Source organism: Gymnoscopelus braueri (genome assembly GCF_963280865.1).
Source record: "Gymnoscopelus braueri genome assembly, chromosome: 20".
Lineage (NCBI taxonomy): Eukaryota > Metazoa > Chordata > Actinopteri > Myctophiformes > Myctophidae > Gymnoscopelus > Gymnoscopelus braueri.
The window spans coordinates 39,818,999-39,845,440 of record NC_137622.1 but is presented as its reverse complement, the minus strand read 5'-3'; the positions used below and the strand labels follow the sequence as shown (position 1 = coordinate 39,845,440).

The 26,442-nt window shown below is 40.5% G+C and overlaps 1 protein-coding gene and 1 long non-coding RNA gene across 2 annotated transcripts in view; one reads left to right on the top strand and one right to left on the bottom strand.

Annotated features, from left to right (window-relative positions):
* The window catches only part of LOC308075444 (small ribosomal subunit protein mS39-like), a 28,631-nt gene extending 21,756 nt beyond the window's left edge, over positions 1–6,875 (bottom strand). The window contains exons 1-2 of the mRNA XM_080415332.1: positions 6,789–6,875; positions 83–168 (exon numbers count right to left, since the gene is read on the bottom strand). Of these exons, the coding sequence (XP_080271458.1) occupies positions 83–168; positions 6,789–6,855 (153 nt within the window). The 5' untranslated portion in view covers positions 6,856–6,875. The remainder of the gene's footprint in view (positions 1–82; positions 169–6,788) is intronic.
* A 9,041-nt stretch (positions 6,876–15,916) lies between these two features.
* LOC308075446 overlaps positions 15,917–26,442 on the top strand; it is a 32,543-nt gene continuing 22,017 nt past the window's right edge. The window contains exon 1 of the long non-coding RNA XR_013932204.1: positions 15,917–16,044. This is a non-coding gene — a long non-coding RNA (uncharacterized lncRNA). The remainder of the gene's footprint in view (positions 16,045–26,442) is intronic.

Sequence of the window (26,442 nt, the reverse complement as noted above, 5' to 3'; positions counted from 1 at the left end):
TACCCGTCTGTCTGTCTGTCTGTCTGTCTGTCTGTCTGTCTGTCTGTCTGTCTGTGTCAACATTCATGGCTTCCCTACTCACCTCAGGACTGTGTTTTTCTCTGGCCATCAGAGCCAGCAGTTCCTCCACCAATTCTGACCTGTTGTCATGACCAAGGGCCCTGATATCTGAGAAAACACACCGGAAGAAGAAAATGAACTACCAATTACTGCTACTGGATGTGTTGGTAACGTTACTTCACTGAGAAATATATATATATATATAAAAGAGAAAAAAAGAGAGAGAGAGAGAGAGACTTGTAATTCTATACTTGAGAGGGACAAAATGTCCCAAAAGTAGTAGAATTTGAGAAGGAAAATTTTCCTGCTCCTCACAAGTGAAATGGTGGTTTTATCACTGAAGAAAGATTTAAGAAAGCTTACAATTATATTAGGAAACATTTGAGTCAAAGATTAGCTTTAGGCGTTAGGGTTAGAGTCATGCCTGATTTATATGTGGTTGTGTGTGCGTGCGTGCGTGCGTGCGTGCCTGTACAGGTGTGCATTATTGAATCGCAGAGAAGAAGCACGACCAAATAGGGGCATGCAGGCTGGGCTGGAGATGGGTGTGGTCAGCAGACACAGAGCATTGTTCTTTATACACTGAGGACCTGAATGAGGCCACGCTGTGCACACACACACACGCACGCACGCACGCACGCACACACACAGCCTCACATTCCCTCTCACATACACACACACAGGCACGCACGCATGCACGTACACGCACACACACACACACACACAGACATGGACTCACATCCCCCCCCCCCACACACACACACACACACACACACGTGGCATCACATTCCCTCATACACACACACACACACACACACAAACACACATGTAAAGTACTGTACTTGAGTACAATTTCAAGGTAGCCTACTACTACTACTACTACTACTACTACTACTACTACTACTACTACTACTACTACTACTACTACTACTACTACTACTACTACTACTACTACTACTACTATACTTTGCAGATTTAATAATTAATCGAGTTATTACTTTTTTCAGTAAAGAATTTGACATGCATCAATTCTTAATCTCACAAGTATCTCTCATTGAGAGGATTTCTCAAACGATTCATTCGGTTCTTAAATCTTTCAAGGACGTTCTCCTCCAGCAGCTGATCTTGATTGAAAGTGGGGGAAGGGCAAGTTACTGCTGCTTAGAGCAGCTCTGCAGGTAGAGGGGGAGGGACCCTTAGACCTTTTTAATTCCTCAAAAAGAAGAGAATACACCATATAAGGATACGCTCGATCTAATAAGGTCAAGCGAGAACGCCGTCAGCAGTATGTCATAGCACCCCTCAAGACGAGTATTTAATCACCATAATTTGTCTTCTTGCTCGTAGTAGTAGTAATAGTTATAGTAGTAGTAGTAGTAGTAATAATAGTAGTAGTAGTAGTAATAGTAGTACATACTACATACTAGATGGTTGAAGTACTTCTTTCAGATTCTGGAAAGACCAGAGATCATAAAATGAAACGTCTAGGAGCGTTAAGCGGCATCGCAGTCATCTTAATAGTGGGAGTCTTGGTCCATGTTTTGATGACCGGCCATGCTGAGGAGGTGGTCCCCAAGACAGAGAATGAAACTAAGACAGAAAATGAAACACTAGACCGTGGCTCATGTGCCCAAAACTGGTATAAATTCAGGGGACGTTGTTACAAGTTTTACGCTGTAGAAAGTTCCTGGGCCGATGCAGAACGGTACTGCGCAGAGGAGGGGGCCAATCTCGTGTCCATTGACAATGAGGAAGAAAACGATTTTGTCCAACGACTGATTGACTTCACTGGCCAAACGTCGAGTAGGGCAATTTGGATCGGATTATCATTGACATGTACCATTGATGGGCAAAGACATCACTGGCTGTGGTCGGACGGACGTCCATTCAGATTCAACAAGTGGGGAAACGGACAGCCAGACAATTTCAACAATGTGGAACACTGTGTTCATTTATATTATAATTTGCCCGGCCCCGGGCTTAGTGGAAAGTGGAATGACAGACATTGTGGTAAACGTTTTATGTTTGTTTGTGCATCTCGACGACCGACTTGTGAATATCGTACTCTGAATGAATTATACGAAGAAGGACACCACATAACCTCAGTCAATGGTACGGAGAAGACCCTACATGCCCCCTCTGTCCATCTCCAGCAAACTTGAAGCACATTTTGGTCGGCAAGCCTTACGCAAGGTCGCTACACCTGGCGGCACAATCAAGTGATGAAGTGTCTGGCAGCTTCACTGGAGAGTAGACGGACGGTCGTCAACGCCCTGCCTCCGCTTTCCTCCCATCTTGGATCTTCAGGACAGTTCGTCCGTGAAGGGGAGAAGCTACCTAAGTCCCGCACACCAAAACCAGAGGCTGGACAGCTGGGCGCAGCACGAGACTGGAGGCTCCTGGTTGACCTGGAGCAGAGACTCTGCTTCCCAGCGGAGATTGCCACGACCAACCTCAGGCCAGATCTTGTGCTTTGGTCCTCTTCAATTATAAGCATCTACATCATAGAGCTCACAGTGCCCTGGGAGGATAATGTGGCCGAGGCCTACTGTATGAGCGCAAGAGGCTTCGGTATGCCGAGCTGGCAGCGGATGCTGAACAACGGGGCTGGAAGGCCAGAGTTTGTCCCGTAGAAGTGGGCCTGGTGGGTTTCCCGGAGAACTGTGAGGGTACCGATACCATCGCGTTCCTGTGCGAGGTTCTACCGGCGATTCTGAAGGTGGAGTTCCCGTTTGGATTGGAGTTCCAGAGGGCTCATCGACTCGGCAACGTGCGTGGAGGTGCGGGCTCCGACCGAGCGTCGTCGGGGAGGACCATCATCGCCAGGTTCCTGAGGTTCCAGGACCGGAACCGGGTCGCCGACCTGCACGCAAGATGGGGAACGTCGCCTGGGAAGGCCACCGCATAATGGTCTTTGCTGATTACTCGAAGATGGTCAACGAAAGGCGCATGCAGTTTAAAGAATGTAAGCGGGTTCTGCACGAGAAGCAGAACCGAGCGCCGGTTCGAAGACTTGCTCTTGAAACCTGGACTGAGTTCATGTTTTTTTCAAACCAGAAAGGTGCCTTAACTAAGTCCGTTTTTTGTTTTTATCTTAAAACATGTGATAAGGCGATTGATTTGTGTTTTGTACCAATGTTTTTTCTCTTTAAAAAAAGTGGGTCATTTGGTACTGAAGAGGCTCTGTGCACAGAGCAATTTACGTTATTGATGTTCAGGACTGTTCGTTTGTAGATGGAGCGAGACTCATGACGATTACCGTAGCTCCTTTTTTTTTCCTTTTCTCTCTCTCTCTTTTTCTCTCTCTCTCTCCCCCTCTATTATGCTGCTCGGTAAACTCTGACTGGAATAGACTGCTACGTCAGGCGGGTGTTATATATACGAATATATTGGAGACGTGGGTATGGGATCTTGTTAGTGTGATTGTACAGAAGGGAGATAAATACATAATGAAGGTTCTTTGGCTGTGTGTGTGAATGGGCATGAATGCACAGGCTTATTAAGAACAGCTAGATAGCCTACTTGATGTTTTCATTCCAAAAGTTATTTATTTCCCTGTGGATGTTTTATTTCTATGTTTTATTCTTAAAAATCTTTTTTGTGTTTTTAGATGAATGATATTCTTAGACTGTTCAACCTTTTTGTTTCTTTATGAATGTTTTTCTAAATTCCTGTATTTATTTATTTGTTTTCCGTTTGAATTCATGTATTTAGTTATATTTTTTGTTAGAAAAAGCGAAAACAAATCTTAATCTTTTGTAGAGGAGGGGGGGGGGCATGGGGTGACTGAAGGGGTTTGAGGGCATCTCAATTGTTTTATTTCTATTTATTTTCATTTTTATGAGGGCATTTTTTAATTGTTTTATTCCTATTGTTATGTAAAATCCCAACAAGCAGAGAGAGAGAGAGAGAGAGAGAGAGAGAGAGAGAGAGAGAGAGAGAGAGAGAGAGAGAGAGAGAGAGAGAGACTTGTAATTCTATACTTGAGAGGGACAAATGTCCCAAAAGTAGTAGAATTTGAGAAAAAGGCATTGTGAGGACAATTTTCCTGCTCCTCACAAGTGAAATGGTGGTTTTATCACTGAAGAAAGATTTAAGAAAGCTTACAATTATATTAGGAAACATTTGAGTCAAAGATTAGCTTTAGGCGTTAGGGTTAGAGTCATGCCTGATTTATATGTGGTTGTGTGTGCGTGCGTGCGTGCGTGCGTGCCTGTACAGGTGTGCATTATTGAACCGCAGAGAAGAAGCACGACCAAATAGGGGCATGCAGGCTGGGCAGGAGATGGGTGTGGTCAGCAGACACAGAGCATTGTTCTTTATACACTGAGGACCTGAATGAGGCCACGCTGTGCACACACACACACACACACGCACACGCACGCACGCACACACACGCACAAAAAAACATGTGATAAGGCGATTGATTTGTGTTTTGTACCAATGTTTTTTCTCTTTAAAAAAAGTGGGTCATTTGGTACTGAAGAGGCTCTGTGCACAGAGCAATTTACGTTATTGATGTTCAGGACTGTTCGTTTGTAACCATTTACTATGGAGCGAGACTCATGGCGATTACCGTAGCTCCTTTTTTTCCCCCTTTTCTCTCTCTCTTTTTCTCTCTCTCTCTCCCCCTCTATTATGCTGCTCGGTAAACTCTGACTGGAATAGACTGCTACGTCAGGCGGGTGTTATATATACGAATATATTGGAGACGTGGGTATGGGATCTTGTTAGTGTGATTGTACAGAAGGGAGTGTGTGTGTGAATGGGCATGAATGCACAGGCTTATTAAGAACAGCTAGATACTTGATGTTTTCATTCCAAAAGTTTTTTATTTCCCTGTGGATGTTTTATTTCTATGTTTTATTCTTAAAAATCTTTTTTGTGTTTTTAGATGAATGATATTCTTAGACTGTTCAACCTTTTTGTTTCTTTATGAATGTTTTTCTAAATTCCTGTATTTATTTATTTGTTTTCCGTTTGAATTCATGTATTTAGTTATATTTTTTGTTAGAAAAAGCGAAAACAAATCTTAATCTTTTGTAGAGGAGGGGGGGGGGGCATGGGGTGACTGAAGGGGTTTGAGGGCATCTCAATTGTTTTATTTCTATTTATTTTCATTTTTATGAGGGCATTTTAATTGTTTTATTCCTATTGTTATGTAAAATCCCAACAAGCAGAGAGAGAGAGAGAGAGAGAGAGAGAGAGAGAGAGAGAGAGAGAGAGAGAGAGAGAGAGAGAGAGAGAGAGAGAGAGAGAGAGAGAGAGAGAGAGAGAGAGAGAGAGAGAGAGAGAGAGAGAGAGAGACTTGTAATTCTATACTTGAGAGGGACAAATGTCCCAAAAGTAGTAGAATTTGAGAAAAAGGCATTGTGAGGACAATTTTCCTGCTCCTCACAAGTGAAATGGTGGTTTTATCACTGAAGAAAGATTTAAGAAAGCTTACAATTATATTAGGAAACATTTGAGTCAAAGATTAGCTTTAGGCGTTAGGGTTAGAGTCATGCCTGATTTATATGTGGTTGTGTGTGCGTGCGTGCGTGCGTGCGTGCGTGCCTGTACAGGTGTGCATTATTGAACCGCAGAGAAGAAGCACGACCAAATAGGGGCATGCAGGCTGGGCAGGAGATGGGTGTGGTCAGCAGACACAGAGCATTGTTCTTTATACACTGAGGACCTGAATGAGGCCACGCTGTGCACACACACACACACACACACGCACACGCACGCACGCACACACACGCACAAAAAAACATGTGATAAGGCGATTGATTTGTGTTTTGTACCAATGTTTTTTCTCTTTAAAAAAAGTGGGTCATTTGGTACTGAAGAGGCTCTGTGCACAGAGCAATTTACGTTATTGATGTTCAGGACTGTTCGTTTGTAACCATTTACTATGGAGCGAGACTCATGGCGATTACCGTAGCTCCTTTTTTTCCCCCTTTTCTCTCTCTCTTTTTCTCTCTCTCTCTCCCCCTCTATTATGCTGCTCGGTAAACTCTGACTGGAATAGACTGCTACGTCAGGCGGGTGTTATATATACGAATATATTGGAGACGTGGGTATGGGATCTTGTTAGTGTGATTGTACAGAAGGGAGTGTGTGTGTGAATGGGCATGAATGCACAGGCTTATTAAGAACAGCTAGATACTTGATGTTTTCATTCCAAAAGTTTTTTATTTCCCTGTGGATGTTTTATTTCTATGTTTTATTCTTAAAAATCTTTTTTGTGTTTTTAGATGAATGATATTCTTAGACTGTTCAACCTTTTTGTTTCTTTATGAATGTTTTTCTAAATTCCTGTATTTATTTATTTGTTTTCCGTTTGAATTCATGTATTTAGTTATATTTTTTGTTAGAAAAAGCGAAAACAAATCTTAATCTTTTGTAGAGGAGGGGGGGGGGCATGGGTGTGACTGAAGGGGTTTGAGGGCATCTCAATTGTTTTATTTCTATTTATTTTCATGAGGGCATTTTAATTGTTTTATTCCTATTGTTATGTAAAATCCCAACAAGCAGAGAGAGAGAGAGAGAGAGAGAGAGAGAGAGAGAGAGAGAGAGAGAGAGAGAGAGAGAGAGAGAGAGAGAGAGAGAGAGAGAGAGAGATTGAGAGAGAGAGAGAGAGAGAGAGAGAGAGAGAGAGAGAGAGAACAGAGCCTGAATGCAGGCAGGTGCAACAGCAGCAAAATACTGACATAAGTATTATACTCTTAAGTGTATGATGTTACCTTTCCATACGGTGGGCAGAAGGTCCAGGCGACCGTCTGTGTCCACTGCCTGGAGCAAGTCCCTCATGCCCTGAGGGCTCGGGTAGTAGCGCTGCACACAAAGACACATTTAGGCCAGTGGTTCTAAAACGTTTTTTTTAGTGCCAATGACCCCCCAAATTGATATGTATTTGGCCGCGGATTTGACGCTATGAGCTTGTAGATCTGCTATTTTCAAACATTTTAGTACTTTTGGTACTTTAAGTACATTTTGATGCCAATACTTTTGTACTTTTACTCAAGTAACATTTTGAATTCAGGACTTTTACTTGTAGCACAGTACTTCTACATTGCAGTATTGATACTTTTACTTAAGTGAAACATTTGAGTACTTTTACCACCACTGGGTGTATATGTTACAGGGAAATTGGCATTCCAGGGAAATTGAAAAAGGAGCGCTTGTTTTTACCACCCACCCAGGCAATTCTGTATAACCAACACTAGAGGGCAATGAATGCACACATGCGTGTGTGCATGTGTGCATGTGTGCGCATGCACACATGCACACGCATGTGCACGCATGCACACGCATGTGCACACATGCACACGCATGTGCGTGTGCGTGTGTGCATGCGCACACATGCACACGCACAAACGCACACATGTGTGTCGTCGTGGATAGTAACCCATAAAAAGATCTATTCTCCCCCTATCGGGTTACAACTCGGACGGCGCTGATTCGACTAGCAGACCTTCGGCCGGTCGGCGCGGGCACTCGCGCCTGGAGGCGCTCGGGCGCGTCTCCTCGGCCTCGAGCTCTGCTGAGTCACCGCGCCTCCGTCATGGACAATAACTATTATCACGTGTTCGTGTGAACGCGTGTTCAGCGTTCCCCTAGCGTAGCTTCCTGGTTGCTATGTGGGGGGGGACAACAAAAGCCAGGTCGGCCTCGCATCAAAGCCCCGCCTCGCGCCTCCTCCTCGCGCAAAAGCGCCTCGCGTCGTCTGATGTGCCGCGCGGAATTCATTTTGGCCACGCATGCGCACCTGCGCACCAGTTATGTGCACCCCTGATTATGTGTGCTGTGGGATAAATCACCCACCTGGGCCTTCCTCCCCTGTAACTATAGGGACTCGCAGCGAGTGAACTCGCATTTCAAATCGCATTTATTGACTGGTGAAAGAACATAAACGTATAAGTTTTAATATCCAGACTTGACAGCAAAAGTGAAGAATCAAGTGCTGGATCATGTGAAACCGGGCGACATGGGTTCCTGCGTTTTTTTTTGATAGCTAATCTTTTACTCAAGGCGGACTTTTGTTGAAGTCATTTGTGTGTGGTCCAGCCCTATGGAATGCATGGAATGCATGTGCTAATAGTGAAAGCTTGTGTTTTAGTAAAAGATTAAGTTATAGAGGGCAATTATAATGTAATAAGGCATATAAGGCTTATTAGCCAGGGATCATTTTAAAAAAGTGCACATCTGACAGGACCTGAACACATACTGAACCTGCGAAGCAGCATATTAGCCTGGGTAATAATATTACCCAAGCTGATGTGCTGCTTTGCATTATGTATATTATACATAATACTAATGATGACGGTTTCATGTAAATGCTGACCCTGTGTGTGTGTGTGTGTGTGTGTGTGCGTGTGTGTGTGTAGGTATCGAGGTGGACCCCAGACACCTGTCGTTAGTAGCAGACTACATGTGCTTCGAAGGCGTCTATAAGCCACTGAACCGACACGCCATGCAGTCCAACGCCTCTCCTCTGCAGCAGATGACCTTTGAGACCAGCTACAAGTTCCTCAAACAAGCTACTATGATGGGTACAACAATAATAATAACAATAACACTGTCAAGCGTTGTGAGCTGGTAGATCAGCTATTTTCACTATTGGTCAATACGGACAGGCGTATCGTCTCTTGTCGGCTGGGAACCTCATTATGTCCAAAACTGTTACTTTTCAGGATTCAAATTTAAAAGTAGCAGATCTACAAGCTCAAAACGCGTCACTTTGCGTCGCGCTTCGAGCTTGCGAATCTGCTACTTTAGTGTGACGCTGTAGTGTGATCAAGTACAAGTAGGGCGTTAATTTAACACATTGCGTGCCAATCGCGTAGTTCTATGCGAACCTAAATAATTGCGCAGCGTGCCAGTCGCGTAGTTCTACGCGAAGTGGTCTTTTTTTTCTTCTTTTTTTTCGCAGTGACACATTTCATTGTAGCACACCGGAAACGGAAATGAATGTCAATCGAAGATTTTCGTTCCCATCCGCCGCCGCTCTAAAGCTTCCGCTAATCCGCCATTATCTCCGCGCTGAACGCTGTTTAATAGAAATTGCGACTACTGCAAAATGGACGATCGCCGATTGAAAATTTCTTCTCTGGGCCACTCACACAGCTACCCTGTGGGTCTACAAACATTTGAATGTGCGATCTTAAGGTATTTAGCGAGGTCTGTGGCAAGGTGAAAAAAACAAAAAAACAACAATAAATCGCTGGCACTGGTGAGTACATTATGATATTAACTCATTCAGTGCCACTGGCCAAAATTCATTGTAAAAAAAAAGGGCCATTCAGTGCCACAGCCAAAATTCATTGTAAAAAAAAGTGCTTAGGAGCCGCGATGCAGCCTTTTTCAGTAAGAAGTTAAACAAGAAGTGAATGGAGCAGAACATTTTCAAATCATCATATCTTGGGTTCTGAACATTTTTTTCCAAAAAAATATATATATAATTTTTTTGACGTTTTAGACGTCCAGTGGCACTGAATGAGTTAATGGGTTAATGGATGGTGTCAGGGAATTCCATATTTAGTATGTATGTAGTAGAATGAGAACTTTCCCATGTTTGTTCTAAATGTGAGTGGTACCAGATCATGGTCGCTCCCTCTAGTGCAGCTCTGACCCAAAAGAGAAATGAGACGTTTGCCCGGGACCCAAACTAGTGAAAATAGCAGATCTACAAGTTCACAACGTGTCACTTCACGCCACGTTGTGGGCTTGTGGATCTGCTATTTTCGCCTTTTCTTAAACTTTTTAAAAATGTATTTATAGAAATTATTAGATATTTTGATTAATCTTTTTTTAGTGTAGGAAACGGAAAAAAAGGGGGTATTTACTCGCAACACATACAAATTGGTCCGCAACCCAAAGATGGCTTCCGACCCACTGTTTGGAAAACAGTGCTCTAGTGTTGTGGCTGTGGGTCTCACTCACTTTGGAGAAGTAGTTAGACAGGTATGAGGGTATTGAGGACACTGTCTCTTTGAGTATCTCGCAAAGAGCTTTGCGAATGAGACCCATTGTGCTTTGTTAGCTAATGGGCGTGCATACGTGTGTGCTTGTCTGTGTGTTTTCAAAGACAAAGATAACCCATAACCTCCATGCTGAGCAAAACTGCAAAGGCAGCAAAACCACAGACGAACAAAGGGCTCGCAATTCACTTTTAAATATATATTTTCAACTGCAGCAGACAACAAGTGAACGACGTTTCGACCTTGTGGTCTTTTTCAAGTGTGTCTAGTTTAACAAAACTTTTGAAAAGCAAAAAAACTCTACAAGGTTACAGCAGTTTGAGTTAATACAACAAAGTCCTAAGTCTTATTTCCATTGTGGTCCCTCTCACAATTGATAGTTAAAAGCACTTTACTATACAAAATAAATGACGTCAACTACCTTCTTACGCTAATGAAAACTAAACTAAGCTATGATGATGACTTAAAACTATGACTAAATATACTGACAATTTTGTCAGCAAATAAAAACTAGACTAAAATGTTAATGCGTGGCTGCACGTGAGTGTCGCGCTCCGACAATAGCCGATCTGCAAGCTCACAGACACATTGTGAGCTTGTAGATCGGCTATGTTCGGCCCACGTATTAATCAGGCATCACAGCGCCGCCAAAATGTATTTTAGTCGACTAAATCAAGTGTAGATTCCGTCGACTAAAACCGCATAATATTAAGTCAACTGAAACTATCAAAGTAAAACATTTCAAATTACTAAAATATGACTAAGACTAAATAGAATTTAGTCGGTCAAAAGACTGACTAAAACCGAATCGAAATTTGCTGTCAAAATTCCATTTAGTTTTAGTCATATTTTAGTCTTCTGAAATGCTTCAGTTTTAGTCGAGTTTTAGTCGACTGAATATAAGATTTTAGTCGACTAAATCTACAGTTGCTTTAGTCGACTAAAGTTTAAGTTGGCGGGTCGTGACGGTGTCATAATGCCTGTACTTAGCTGTGTGCTGACCCTCTGCGTTGTAGATCGTCTTATTTTCGGGAAAAAAGCAATAATAAGCATGAAGTGACTTGTCTTAGGATCTCTTCTCCACCAGTTCCCTCATTAACATTTTAGTCTAGTTTTTTTTTTGTTGACACAATTGTCAATATATAGCTCTAGTCATCAAAGCTTTAGTTTTTTTCAATGAAAAAAGCGAACATTTTCCTTCATAGCTTTTAGTGCAGGGGGGTCTTCAACGTTTTCAGGCCAAGGACCCCCTAGCTGAGAGAGAGAGATGAAGCAGGGACCCCCTCTATATTGCATAAAATTGTGTTTCAGATTCAGCTTTTTCTTGTTTACTTGGTCTGCTCTTTTTTTCCCTCTACACCAAACACCTCTTTGCCAAAAAAATAGCAGATCTACAAGCTCACAACGCCTCGCAGCGCGAGGCGTTGTGAGCTTGTAGATCTGCTATTTTTGGCTAAAGTTCTCCTCAGAAAAGAAAAAGGATGCTCGGGTTCAAGTGGTTAACTCATTCACTGCCACAATTATTGCTGGCCGCGTTTGCCCACTGCCAGAGATTTTTCATCGAAAAAAAAAAAGTACTCAGGATCTGAGATACAGACTTTTTAAGTTAACAAGGAAGTGGATGAGAGTCTAGATCTTCGAAAAATCATATCTCCTTGGTCTTTGGGTCAAATTTTGAAAAAAAAAATTTAAAAAAAATAAATAATAATTATTAAAAAATAAAATTACGTTTTTTACGTCAGTGGCAGTGAATGAGTTAAGGTAAAAAAATTAAAATCATATCGCACAAAGATTTGGCGGACCCCCTGTAGTAACTCTGAGGACCCCCTGTTGAAGACCCCTGTTTTAGTGGACAGAATTAACACTGTGTCCCCCACGTTGTTTTTCTGTCTCCCCTTGTCTGCCCACAGGTTCTCGTGAGCAGCTATCGTCTCCGTCGGCCCGTCTGGTGGTGGGCCAGGTGGTACGAGGGGGAACGGGACTGTTTGAGCTGAAGCAGCCACTGCAGTAGACTTTGGAAATATTTGTAATAACCCTTTAAGACCGGGGAACGCATCTCTGTCATTGTTAAGATTTCTTTGGCTATCTCCAAAAAATAGCAGATATACAAGCTCATAGCGCGGCACCGAGTGCCGCGCTACGAGCTTGTAGATCTGCTATTTATTTATTTTTAATCGTGAAAATGTGTGCAAATCTTTAGTTTGAATATATATATACTTTTTTAAAGTGAAAGTTTTTTAACTCAAATCTTTGCTTCTGGTGATTTTACAATTGTCTTCTAAATCCAACAGTTTTTTTTCTCCTAAAGTTTTTTTTTAATTATTAAATTTTTTCACTTATGTTGCTATATAATCAATTGTTTTCAAACTTCTTTCATGTCACGGGACCCCCAAAATAATATGTATTTGTCCGCAGACCCCCTCCCATCTAAAAAATATTTTGTTCCAGGGACCCCCAGAAGCAAAGATTTGAGTTAAAAATGTATATAAAAGATTTGTGCACACATTTTCACGATTTTTCGAAAAATAGCCAAAGAAATATTAAAATGACACTCATGCGTTCCCTTCCCGGCCTTAAAGGGTTAAATGAGGGGAAAAAAACTGTTTTCCAGGCCTGGAAAAAGGTTTGGAATTTTACCAAATGTTTTGGAAAATGTTTGGATATACATTGTTTTTGGCTATCGATTTTGTCCATAAAAATTTTCGCAAAACATGCCTAACATAACGGGAAATATGTGACATGGTAGATTGTAGTGCTGCGCTGCACCAGCTGCGGCCTAATGTATACTGGGTGTCATGCGACACACAAAGAATATATCTACAAGCTAACAACACGTTGCACCATAATACGTTGTTAGCTTGTAGATCTGCTGTTCGCTCGAGTCTGTCTTGGTGCGTTGGCTGCACTCTGGAGTAAGAGCCTCATCGTTGCCCCGTGTGATCGTCATAAGCCTGGAAATGGGGTGAAATAGTTTAATAGAAGTTATGGGAAAATTCAGAAAATCCCAAAATGTGTGGGAACCCTCAGTAGAATCCATGCTCCCGCTCGACCACTGCGTCGCTTTCTGGCGGAATCCTTGTATCTCCAAATTGCAACTTTTTTTATGTTGTTATGTTTCTTTTGTTTTTTGTAAATTAATGCCCTACTTGATCCAACTAGAGTGTCGTGCAAATAAAATGGCAAAGTTGCGAGCTTGTCGATCGGCTACGTTTTTGCAAGTGAAAGTGGTTAAGTGTGTATGTGGGTTTTATAAATATCGAATCGTGGCGCGAAGCGACGCTTTTTGAGCTTGTAGATCTGCTACTTTTGCTATGTTCTAATCTGAATCCTGAAAAGTAACAGCTGTGGTTTCCACCCAAACAGAAACCATGTGTTATTGTTCCATTGCAGATCAATTCAAATTCAAGTCGCTGTTAAGAATGAAAATGAAAGAGAAAACATGTGCATAATAAACTTTAGTTTATTTTCATACAGTATTTTCAGTATATTGCAACCGTCTTGTGACATATTTGAGACTTGCATATACATGGACCCAAAGAGATCATTGATTCAGATTTGACCGATTTTTGACAACATGGAAATATGGCCCAACAGAGGGTTGTACTGTTTTTGGTTTTGAAATTAAACTGCATTCCTTGCTTGTAAGTACAGTTCGTGCTTGTCTTTCTTGTTATAGAATGAAGGAAGTTAGAGTGTGTGTGTGTGTGTGTGTGTGTGTGTGTGTGTGTGTGTGTGTGTGTGTGTGTGTGTGTGTGTGTGTGTGTGTGTGTGTGTGTGTGTGTGTGTGTGTGTGTGTGTGTGTGTGTGTGTCTTAGTCTTATACGCAGTGGTGGAAAAAGTACTCACATTTTCTACTTAAGTAAAAGTATCAATACTGCAATATAGAAGTACTCTGTTACAAGTAAAAGTCCAGAATTAGAAAATGACTTCAGTAAAAGTACAAAAGTATTGGCATGAAAATTTACTTAAAGTACCAAAAATAAAAGTACTAAAATGTTTGAAAATAGCAGATCTACAATCTCACAACGCGTCGCATCAAATAGCCTAGGTATAAAATAGGGCTAAAGTAGTTCATGTATGTTCTGAAAAGTAACTAGTAACTAAAGTTTTCAAATAATTGTAGTGGAGTAAAAGCACTATTTGCCTCTGAGATGTAGTGGAGTAGAAGTAAAAGTACTGAAAATGGGAAATACTCCAGTAAAGTAAAAATTCCTCAAAATTGTACTTAAGGACAGTACTTGAGTAAATGTATTAGTTACTTTACACCACTGCTTATATGTGCGTGCTTACGTGCAGAGGGGTGGGGTGCCTTTGGGTGCTTGGGTACCCGCCCCTTTGCCTCTGATGTTATCATCATTAAAATGAGCTGGCTGCCATCAGTCAGTTTTAGTTTCACTTTTCACCTGATGCAGTGATGTCATAGTGCCCTCCCTCCTCATCAGTCTTGCAGCTGCATTGTAAACGACTTGAGACGTGCACCCAGCGAGCATGGTAAGTTTACTTCCATCAATAAATTGTTACTTTTACACTTCGGATTTAGTGCAGATTAGCTACAAAACTGATTATTATTAATTTGTATTAATTATTATGTATTACATAATAATAATAATAATATGTACAAGTTATATAGCGCTCTTCTGAGTACTCAAAGTCGCTTTACAGAAACAAGCTAAAAAGTACTAAATGCTAGGGTGTGAGGCAAGAGACATTTACTGGCGGAATGAGGATGGAAATCCTGTACTTTGTTTTAGGAAGGCAGATTACCACACATAATCTGTTTTATGATCTTTGAACACCTGCCCCACCAAGCTGATATGCTTCTTTGCATTATGTATATTATACATAATACTAATGATGACGGTTTCATGTAAATGCTGACCCTGTGTGTGTGTGTGTGTGTGTGTGTGTGTGAGAGAATGGGTGAATGTAATGCACATTCTAAAGCGCTTTGGATAGTAGTTTATACTTTTGCGTTTTTCATAAATTGTGTATTTGTTTTTCATTTTGCCTTTTTGTTTTACATTTTTGATTCGTTTTTAAAGCATGTTTGCAAGTTTGGTTTTTATTACTTTTGGAAAGGCTTCGATTTGGTCTAGTTCTTTTATTAGTTTTAGTGTTAGTTGTATTGTAATATGCGGTAGTTGTGGGGGGGGGCAATATTCAATAGTGAAAATATCTGATCTACAATGTCACAACACATCACACGTGAGCTTGTAGATTGGCTATATTTGCTATTTTTTAAAGATTTTGGACAAGCTTTTTTGTTTGTTTTTTTTATGATCCGTACTGGATCCATGGATCCTGATCTTCAAATAATAAAATCAACAGGAAATTATAATTTTATCGCCGATCTGGGTTTTGTGATGTTATCTATTGGTACATTTGACAGAATCAGCTTTGTGTTTATGTGCTAGAAAGAGTGGCTTTGAGAGCTGTTTCACTGTACAATGTACAAGTCAACGAGGAGACCATTTGGATTACTAATGTCTAATCAGTGGTGGAAAGTAACTAAGTACATTTTCTCAAGTACTGAACTTGAGTACAATTTTGAGGTATTTGTACTTTACTTGAGTATTTCCAATTTCCAATACCACTACATCTCATAGGCAAATATTGTACTTTTATTCTACTTCACTACAATTATTTGAAAACTTTAGTCACTAGTTACTTTGTAGATTTTTATTATTATTACAAAACATACATTAACCACTTCAGCCCTTTATACATTTTGGCTCTGCACAGCTCTGCACACTTCCGCAGCACACTGCGGAAGTGGTTGGCCTACCACGAAGCCTCACTAGCATCGCCTTGTACGGGAAGAACAACAAGCTGAAACTTTCCTTCAGTAGTCTGACAGAGGAGTTTATGGTTACCCGAGCAAGAGAGGTGCAGGCAGTCGACCAGGCTGAGGCGCGGTTGCGACACAGCGAGCTGGTGGGAACAGTGGCATCCGGACGGGCAGGTCTCGGGAGCAACCCGAGACCTTCGCTACAAGAAGTCCCAGGGAAAGGAAGTTAAGGTAAAAGTGCAATATATCAGCTACCTACTTTCTTAAACAGATGCGACAAATAGGACAATCAAATGAGCAAGAGCTAAAACAAATAAGTGTATTGAATTGCACTGATATGTTTATGCAAATATCCTCTCTACTTTCAGCCACACATTTTAAATGAGCAAAGAATTGTGAGTATCTAGTATTAAACCTCAAGCTTGTTAGTTGTTTCTATATCAACTGTTGAAAAGCCACAGCATGAAACTGCTATACATGTCAATGTCTGAGACATAAACCATAAACCATATACATCATCTGACCTTTCTAAGAGTTCTCTGTCTTATCATCATGATCATCATGAGTCACACAGGAGAGAGAAAGAGAGAGGCAGAGAGAGATAGAGAGATAGGCAGAGAGAGAGAGAGCCATTAACATATGAAAATAAAAGAGCATACAGTTTAAGACACATTGTAATTTTGTAATATAATCAGATAATATTAAAACTATATATATTGCACCTTTCTTAACGATGGTTTAAAGTGCTTTACAAAAATAAAAACAATTAACAAAGAGAAGCAATCATTCAACAAATTGAGAGGGTTTTGCCCTCAAAAATTGACAACAAAGCCAAGATCTAGCCTACTGGACAACACATTCCAACATGAAGTTCATGATAACATTTACCACTTCTGTAACATTCGTCATACTCCCCTATTGTCTTTATCTTCTCGTCATCGGTTAGAGCGTCTGACAGGGTTAGAAGGGGGGGGGGGGGAGGGGGGGTGTTTGAGATGATAAAAGCCGGTTTTGCACAGATTCTTTATATGGTCAGTGAAAGTCAGGCGAGGATCGAACCGAACACCAGTGGATGTAAAGTAACTAAGTACATTTACTCAAGTACTGTACTTAAGTACAATTTTGAGGTACTTTACTTTACCGGAGTATTTCCAATTGTCTATACTTTTACTTGTACTCCACTACATCTCAGAGGTAAATATTGTACTTTTACTCCACTATTATTTGAAAACTTTAGTTACTTTGCAGATATAAATATATGACATTATAAAACATACGTTAACCACTTTAGCCCTATGTTATACCTAGGCTATTTGAAAATAGCCGATCTGCAAGCTCACAACGCGTGGCATCGCGACGCGTTGTGAGCTTGTAGATCGGCTATTTTCAAACATTTTAGTACTTTTACTTTTGGTACTTTAAGTACATTTCGATACCAATACCTTTGTACTTTTATTCAAGTCAATTTAGTAAGTAAACAGAGTACTACACTACATTGCAGTATTGATACTTTTACTTAAGTAAAACATTTGAGTACTTTTTCCACCACCGCTGACCTCCGTCCTACGGTGAGATGAGATATATGGGGCATGACTGAACCTGTGAGGTGTGCCAACAAGGAGAGTTTCACTTTTGTTACTGTTTTAACTGAAGGAAGTTGTTGCTCATCCATTCCTTTCATCGTCTCAAGACAGGTTAGACTCGTTTGAATCTGTTTGTCATCAGTGTCAAGCAGTGGTATGTATGTTCTAGGTTTTTTTTTCGGGAGTACTTTTCATACTATAATTATTCCCTCCCACATGCACGTGACATGACATACAAAATAACTGGTCAATAATTTGACCAGAAACCCAATACATAATTGTAGAATCGGCCTCATGTCTTAATGAGTTAAATGATAATAGAAAGATGTATTCACAGCGCTGTAACATTCACACAACATACAGTACATGTTACCTCAGGAAAGCACAGATAGGCTGACTGGCTTTTTCCTCACAGTCAACTCATAATTGGTCTAAAGCAAACTTTTCAGGCCGTGGCCCCCCCAAAATTCTGAACTGAATATTTGAACTGGGGACCCCCCACCCTGACAAGCACTAGTTTAGTTTGACTCGGTTCCACAGATGAATTGTGAAAGCACTGCGAGGCGTTGTGAGCTTGTAGATCGGCTATTTACACAATGTTTGCCCTTTCTTAGATAATATTTGACAATTTGGCCAATTTGGTTTTAAAAATGTCTTTTAAAGTCCTTAAATTGTCACTTTTAGAAATGTGCAGATACCCTGTATAATACACTTATTGTCTCCGCCAGGCCGAAGGCCTACAGATTTTGTCCAAACATCACGCGCATCGATACACACTACACAGTATCTCTGATAGTCATTTCATATTCCATCCTGATTGCAAAGTTTGCAGGGTTAGGGTCGTTTTTAACAAAATGGCTCAAATCATGAACGATTATATTACTCCTTCAGATTTTGTCCAAACGTCACACACATCGGTACACAGTATCTCTATAGTCATGTGATCAATACGGATCTGTATGATCTTTCATATTCCATCCTGATTGGCTAACATTGGCTTCCAAAGTTTGCAGGATTGGTCATGAACGCAGTATGCGATTGCTGTGAAACTTTGCACACACATTCCCACTTGGCCGAGGAAGAAATGCCAACCTTTTCACATTGGCCTGTTATAGCGCCACCAGCAGGCCAATGTTTGCAGACCAGACTAGACTAATACTCGTCTAGTATTGAATGTTGGTTTGTTTACTGTTGAGTGAGAAAACAATGTTGCACATTAAGCTAATCATCTGGGGACCCCCCCCCCCCCCCAAATCATGTAGGGACCCCCCAGGGTCCCACAGTTTGAGAACCACTGGTCTAAAGCAAGCTTGTTCCCTTGTGGTAAAACAAAGGCTGTCTCTTAAGGCTCCTGCGGCTGTGACCCTATAGCCATGAGTCTTATATAAGCAGATAGCAGACTAAAGCCCTGTTTCTCAGCTCACAGCTTTTTTAGGAGAAGTCATCTATGCTAAGCAATATAATTATATACTTTTGCTTCATCAGCATATAACTAGGCTTTCTCCCTGTCCCTGCTCTCCTGAGAGAACTACACTATAATACCACCACCCTGACTGTTCAATGCGAGGGTCTTCGTTGTTTTTCAAGTCAAGGACCCCTTAGCTGAGACAGATTAAGCAGGGACTCTATTTTGTCGCAGATTAAACCTCATAGATTTCATAGAGAGCTCCATAGACTTGTTTGACAGCACTAAGATCAGTGTTGTGTAAATTAACGTATTTTGTTTGTTTGTTTATTTACACGTTATCTTTGCTATTAATATGTTGGATTCGTGTTAATGTGTTCAGACATTTTATCACTTAAACCCTCAATACTTGTAGTAAACTTGACCTTTGCCTTTATAGCCTCTGTACTTGGTCTGCTCTTTTTTTCCCTAAAAAAAAAAAAACCTCTTCACCGAATATTTGCCAATCTACAAGCTCACAGCACGTAGCAGGATGCCGCGTTGTGAGCTTGTAGATCTGCCATTTTTGGCGAATGTTCGGACCCCCAGAATAGAGCACCGAAGTCTGACGTAATTTACTCATCCTACCTGGGTTGCGGTTTATTTCCCCCATTCAGAAGTCCCATAGACTTGTTTAATATCGCGTCAAATAAGAACTGTGTTCCAAAAATAAACAAACGACCCCGGCGGTTTGACTCATATGGATATGAAGCATCAACTGACGGTGAGAAAAACGCTAATGTTTCTGCGGCCAAATTAGTTACATTTTCGCCAGAAATAGACTATCAAATATGAGTGACTGACTATCATAAACGATACGGCGACACTTCCCTGACAATATCGCCGGGACAGTTTGTTTATTTTTGGACCACAATTCTTATATGAGACGATTCTAAGATGACCCAATGTTATTCTCCGTAGAGAAATTACTTCTACGACCCAGGGGATGAACGAGTGACGTCAGGACTTCAGTACTCTATAGCAGGGGTGTTCAACGTTTTCAGCCCAAGGACCCCCTAGCTGAGAGAGAGATGAAGCAGGGACCCCCTCTATATTGTATAAAATTGGGTTTCAGATTCAACTGCTCTTTTTTCCCTCTACACCGATAGCTCTTTGCCCAAAATAGCCGATCTACAAGCTCACAACGCCTCGCGCTGCGAGGCGTTGTGAGCTTGTAGATCTGCTATTTTTGGCTGAAGTTCACCTCAGAAAAGGGATGCTATAGGGTTCAAGTGGTTAAGGTTAAAAAAAACACAAAGATTTGGCGGACCCCTTGTAGTAACTCTGAGGACCCCCTAGGGGTGCCGGACCCCCTGTTGAAGACCCCTGCTCTATAGTGATGCTAGGGTTCAAGTGGTTAATGTAAAAAATAAAAATAAAGTTCCTATCACACAAAGATTTGGCGGCCACCCTGTTGTAACTCTGAGGACCCCCTGGGGTCCCGGGACCCTTTGTTGAAGAAGACCCTTGGTTTAATGTATTTCTCCATGAGTCATGTATTAAACCAGGGTTCAGCAACCTTTTTTGACATGAAGTGCCATGTTTTTTTTTTTTTTTTCTTGATAGTCACAAATTAACACTAAGTTTAATTATGACACCACATCAAAATATATTTCCAACATATATTTTGATAGGCCTACATGACAACCCTTATTTTTTCTTCTTCTTCTTTATTTGACACATTTTCTTTCACATCAGGATGTAATAATAAATAATCATTAGCAATAACCCACCAAGACTCCCTGGCCAGGAGACTCTCTCTCCAGTCAGTTCAGAGTTTGAATGAATGTATCAAAAAATAAAAAGAATATCAAAATACGTTTTTGATGTGGTGTCATAATTAAACTTGGTGTTAAAGGAGAAATCCGGACATTTTAAGTGTTATCTTTGATGTGTCGTTACTCACCTACCGACGTAAAAAGTGGCGTTGTTTTTTTTCCAGAGATTCAACGATTTAACACTGGTTGCTTGTTTCTCTCCCAGAACCTGGCAACTTGGTGTTGCCAGGTAGAGAAACAAGCAACCAGTGTTAAATCGTTCGGCATTAGCGGTAGCCTCTCAGGAACTTTCAGCTTATGTTTGACTATCATGAGACTCTACAATGAGTAGTAGTAGAGAAAAAAATTACTTTGCATCGGTTATAATAGACGAATTTCCCTAAGCCACGCGCTCCCATTATGACAACGGAGGGGGTTGAAAAAATGACGACAGGGGAATCTCTGGAAAAAAACAACGCCACTTTTTACGTCGGTAGGTGAGTAACGACACATCAAAGATAACACTTAAAATGTCCGGATTTCTCCTTTAATGTGTGACTTCCAAGAAAATAAAAAAAATATGTCACTTCATGTCAAAAAAGGTTGACGACCCCTGGTTTAATACATGTGTGCAGGATGTAATTTGCATACAGATGTGAGGGGGCTTGATTTAATTGACTACATTTAAATGTGTTTTTTAAAAGTTTTTTTTTAGTTTAAAAACATTTTAATGATTTTATATATAATAATATATATATATATATATATATATATATATATATAGTGGGGGGTCCCTGCTTCATCTCTCTCTCAGCTTTAGGGCATTGGTTCTCAAAGTGGGGTCCGGGGACCCCCAGGGGTCCTTGGGGGAGTACCAGGGGGTCCCCAGCAAAATGTGTTAATATAGCGTCACAATAATTTTAACCTTTTATACTTTGGCTAATTCAAAAAGTGCCGCGCTATGAGCTTGTAGATCTGCTATTTTTGAAAAATATAGATTTTTTTTTTTGCAAATCTTTGAATATATATTTTTTAAAGCTAACATTTGTAACTCAAATCTTTGCTTCTGGGGGGTCCCTGGAACAAAATATTTTTAGATGGGGGGTCTCTTTGGCCTAAAAAACGTTGAAGGCCCCTGCATTAGAGCTTTTATCAGGGCCGGATACAGGAATTTTTAATTGGGGGGGCAATAGGAAATAGTGAGGAAATAGTGAGAAAGCGTTATTTTACACCTTGGCTAGGGTTAAAAAATAGCAGATATACAAGCTCATAGCACGGCACCGAGTGCCGCGCTACGAGCTTGTAGATCTGCTATTTTTGAAATGTTTTGAAAATATGTGCAAATCCTTGAATATATATTGTTTTAAAGCAAACAAACTCAAATCTTTGGGGGGCAGTCAGGGCATTTGGGGGGGCATTGCCCCCCCTTGCCTATGCCTAGATCCGGCCCTGGCTTTTATTGTGAAGGCTGCGGAAGGAGTGTCCAGTTCTGTTCGCTGTTCGCTGGCCGATTCAAAGATAATGTTAATGCTGCTGCAGAATGAAGAGGCTGATGCGGTGGAATGAAAAAAAAACCGAGTCTGATCCGAACTAAATGACAGAACGACCATGACGACACATTCACACCAACGGACGGGTGAGTGGTTCACGTGTCAACGATCTAAATGAAGATGATGAGCAAAGAGACAGATGGCCAAGAAGAGAGACAGACCTTTAAAATCTGTTACTCGGTCGCAATCCGCTATCCGAGCGGTTACACCGACATCTGTGACTCGCTAAAGCCTGTGACCGACTGCAAGCGTTGCCATGTCTGCTTGTTATTTAAGCGACTTTGGCCTTGTTTTTCTGTTAAAATGTAAATGGCCTGCTAGTATTACCAATATTATTGATAGTTAACGGGTTGTGGTTTTGGTTTTTCTTTAGGGGGGGGGGGGGGGGTAGTTTCTTAGGATAGTCTGTGCTTGGCTTCCTAATGTTGTTTAAACCAGTGGTTCTTTAACATTTTCGTGTGAAAGAAAGACCCCCCCAAATTAATATGTATTTGGCCATGGACCCCCATCTGAAAATGTTTTGTGCCAGGGAGCCCCCCAATGCCATACAAGATGTGTTGTTAAAATATTTCAAAAAACCTTGAAAAAGGATTTTCTATTTATTTTAAATAGCAGATATACAAGCTCACAGCACGTTGTGTGCTTGTAGAGCCGCTATCTTCAAGTGTGTGTGTGTGTGTGTGTGTGTGTGTGTGTGTGTGTGTGTGTGTGTGTGTGTGTGTGTGCTCATGTGCCCTGCTTTTGGGCTCGTTTTTGTAGGACCAGGGCCGCTTGTTTTTCTCGTCAAATCTGGCAACACTGATTTTGCACCATATGATTCTGAATCATCACCTTAAAGGGATAGTTCACCCCTAAAATAACTTTTTTTCTATCGATTAGTCACCCCAAGGAGACTTGAATTCATGGATATTGTTTTGTTCTTGTCTCATTCCTAAGACAATAATTTGATGACCGGCAGCGGTTCCGGTAGGAGACTCAAAGAGTTTCCTTTGTGTCTCCTACCGGAACCGCTGCCTACCGGTCCGCTGGTCATCAAATTACAGTACAGGCTTAGGAATGCGACAAAAACTTAAAAAATCTATTTTTTTTGGGTGAACTATCTCTTTAATATGTGACTCAAACAAACTAATGAATACACCAAACAGCTGTTAACTTCAGGCTCTCTTGTTGTACCCAGAGCCGTATAAGAGAGTTATGACACTGGCGTTAACTCCCACTGTAAGAATGGAATGCGGAAGTACTCTGTCTATGTCAATGAGATAGTTCCAATGTTTGGAACTATAGCCCATAGGAGCCCGCTTTGCGGCGAGATCAGAGCGTGACGTTACTCTCTCTTCTACACTCTGGTTGTACCAACAGTCTGCTCTTTCTCCAAGTATCATTATACTGTTCAGACTGATGAGAGGTTCTTTATGATCCTAGATCAGTGGGTCTCAAAGTGGGGTCCGGGGACCCCCAGGGGTCCTTGAGGGATTTCCCAGCTAAAGGAAGCAAATGGACCCTTATGGGTCTGTAACTCTGAGAGTGTACAAATGGAACCAAATGGACCCTAACGGGTCCATTTGGTTCCATTTGTACACTCTCAGAGTTAAATTAACATTGATTTATACAATATAAATTGGGGTCCCAGAGATAGAAATGTCATTAAATGGGGGTCCGTAGCGCTAATGCATGTCAAACTGGGGGTCCTTGAAACTAAAATGGTTGAGAATCTCTGCTTGAACCGTAAAAATCATCTCTTATGGGGGTCCCTGAGGCATTTATTTTCAAATGGGGGTCCGCCGGTTGATAAATAAGTGTCAATTTGGGGGTCCTTGACTTGAAACAGTTTGAGAACCACTGTCCTAGATGACTACTATATTGATTGAATACTTTATTAGCAGTTTGCAACAAAAAAAAAAGTAAAGTACAGTTCAATACAATACATACAAGGTCTGCTTAACCCAATTTCCATTGGGGTCCATTGTACTCAATTCATTGAAACATGTAATGACAGACAAATATACAATACTATGCAAAACATCATTATAAACAGTTAGAAATGTAGAAAAAAAGAAAAGAAAAAAAACCGACTATTAATAGGCCACATGAGCATTTTAAACCTTCATGCATTGGCTATTTGGAAATAGCCGATCTCCAAGCTCACAACGCGTCGCGATGCGACACGTTGTGAGCTTGTTGATTGGCTATTTTAAAAAAAATATCTGGAAAAAAATGTGGATTAAAAAAAATAACAATCATTTTAACAACGCAAATCTTGTATTGGGGTCCCTGGCACAACATATTTTCAGATGGGGGGTCTGCAGACAAATACAAATTAATTTGGGGGTCCTTGACATGAAAATGTTTGAGAAGCACTGGTTTAAACAGCATTAGGAAACAACAAGCCCCCAAAAAAGCAACTCCACTTTAGAAACAAGCCCAAAAAACAGCAACCCGTATTAACCACCACTGACTCTACAGAAAAACAAGCCCAAAGTCGCTTATAATAAGCAGACATGGCAACCCTGGTGCGAACGTGTTGATGTCCGTCGTCAGTCACGTAATTCGATAGGTCACCACAGCCGATGTAACCGCTAGCGTCGTTTTACATGCACTGTTAGGTTTGCTGTCAATAACACATTAACATGCACAACGATAAAGCAGACCGTTCATTCCCAATAGGCAGTTTGTTTATACATTGTTTATACATACAGGTCTTTATTTCCTCCTTTTTTTATGTTCTTTTTCCTTCATATAGTGCAGCCAGCTGGCGGTTTGTAGTAAGAATGCCTTGGCATCCCTATCCAAAACTGTAACAGGATAGGTGGGCACCTCAGTGTTAAATTTAAATTTAAATAAAAAAATATATATAATTTTTAAAAATTGGAAAATGTTTTTTTTTTAAGTAAAGTATATATGATAAGAACATGCTTAAACATTCGACAATTAAGGTCTAATATTTCTACAATTCTACAATTGCTACAAAACCTGTATATCCAGTCATTTTGGGGCATAAACAAGAAGTTGAAGGGTAAAATCAAGTCTGATAATGATGTACCGTGCATGTTCACATCATGTATACTTTACATTACTTAAGAACATTTTTCAAATATTTAATTATTTTACATTTTGGACAAGAAAACAACCGCATTGTTGTCTTGATGTAAATGAAATATGATAACAATCCATATGAAACATAATGCACAGACATGTATGCTCTGTGCAATAACACGACTGACTGTTACTCAAACAAGGGCTGCAACAATCCTTTATTTCCTTAGAGATTATTCTATCCGTTACTTCTCCGATTAATCGAACAATCGAGAATGTGTGAGAATGTTTAAAAAATACATGAAAACATCGATTAAGCGTTGATGTGCAAAAATAGTGAAAATAATAAGCTCTCTCAACGCATCACATTGCAACACGTTGTTGTGAGCTTGTGCACCTGCTATTTTCATGTTTTTCTTTTTAATACTTTCTTTTTTTAAACGTTTCACCTAGAATGACATTCCCAAAATAGGGATAGATTATTAATTGATTATTTTTAAATTACCTATATTTTTGTATAAGCGATGACATGCCTAAAATAGGGTTCAGTTATATTATTTTATTAAATGATCAATTATTTTTATTAGCAATTAAATCGATTAGTTGGATTTAACTGTTACTGTTGAACAAAGTGGAAACAGCATTGTGTTTAATCACTCTTTGACTAGGTTGTCAATATTATTAAAAACCTTCAATACTGTATTGCGTCACATAAATTACTTCTTCTATTGTACACCACTAACATTAAAAGTAAATTGTCACAGTGACAACTCCTGATTTTACCATCGTATATTAGGCCTACTGCAGTGTTTCTCAAACCGTTTCATGTCAAGGACCCCCAAATTAACCCATTAAGACCTGGAACGCATCTGTGTCACTTTAGATTTCTTTGGCTATTCAAAAATAGCAGATATACAAGCTCGTAGATCTGCTATTTTTGAAAAATCGTGAAAATGTGTGCAAATCTTTGAATATATATATTTTTAAAGCGAACATTTGTAACTCAAATATTTGCTTCTGGGGGGTGTCCCTGGAACAAAATATTATTATATGGGGGTCCGCGGCCAAATACATATACATTTGTGGGTCCTTGACTTGAAAAAGTTTGAAAACCACTGATATAGAAAAACATAGTTTTTTTTTCAAAAAACTGTTCGGATTTAAAAGACATTTTGTAGAATCGGAGCCTCAGGCCTTAATGGCTTAATGTGCAACATTGTTCTCTCTCTCTCACTCACCAAACAAACCAACATACAGCATAA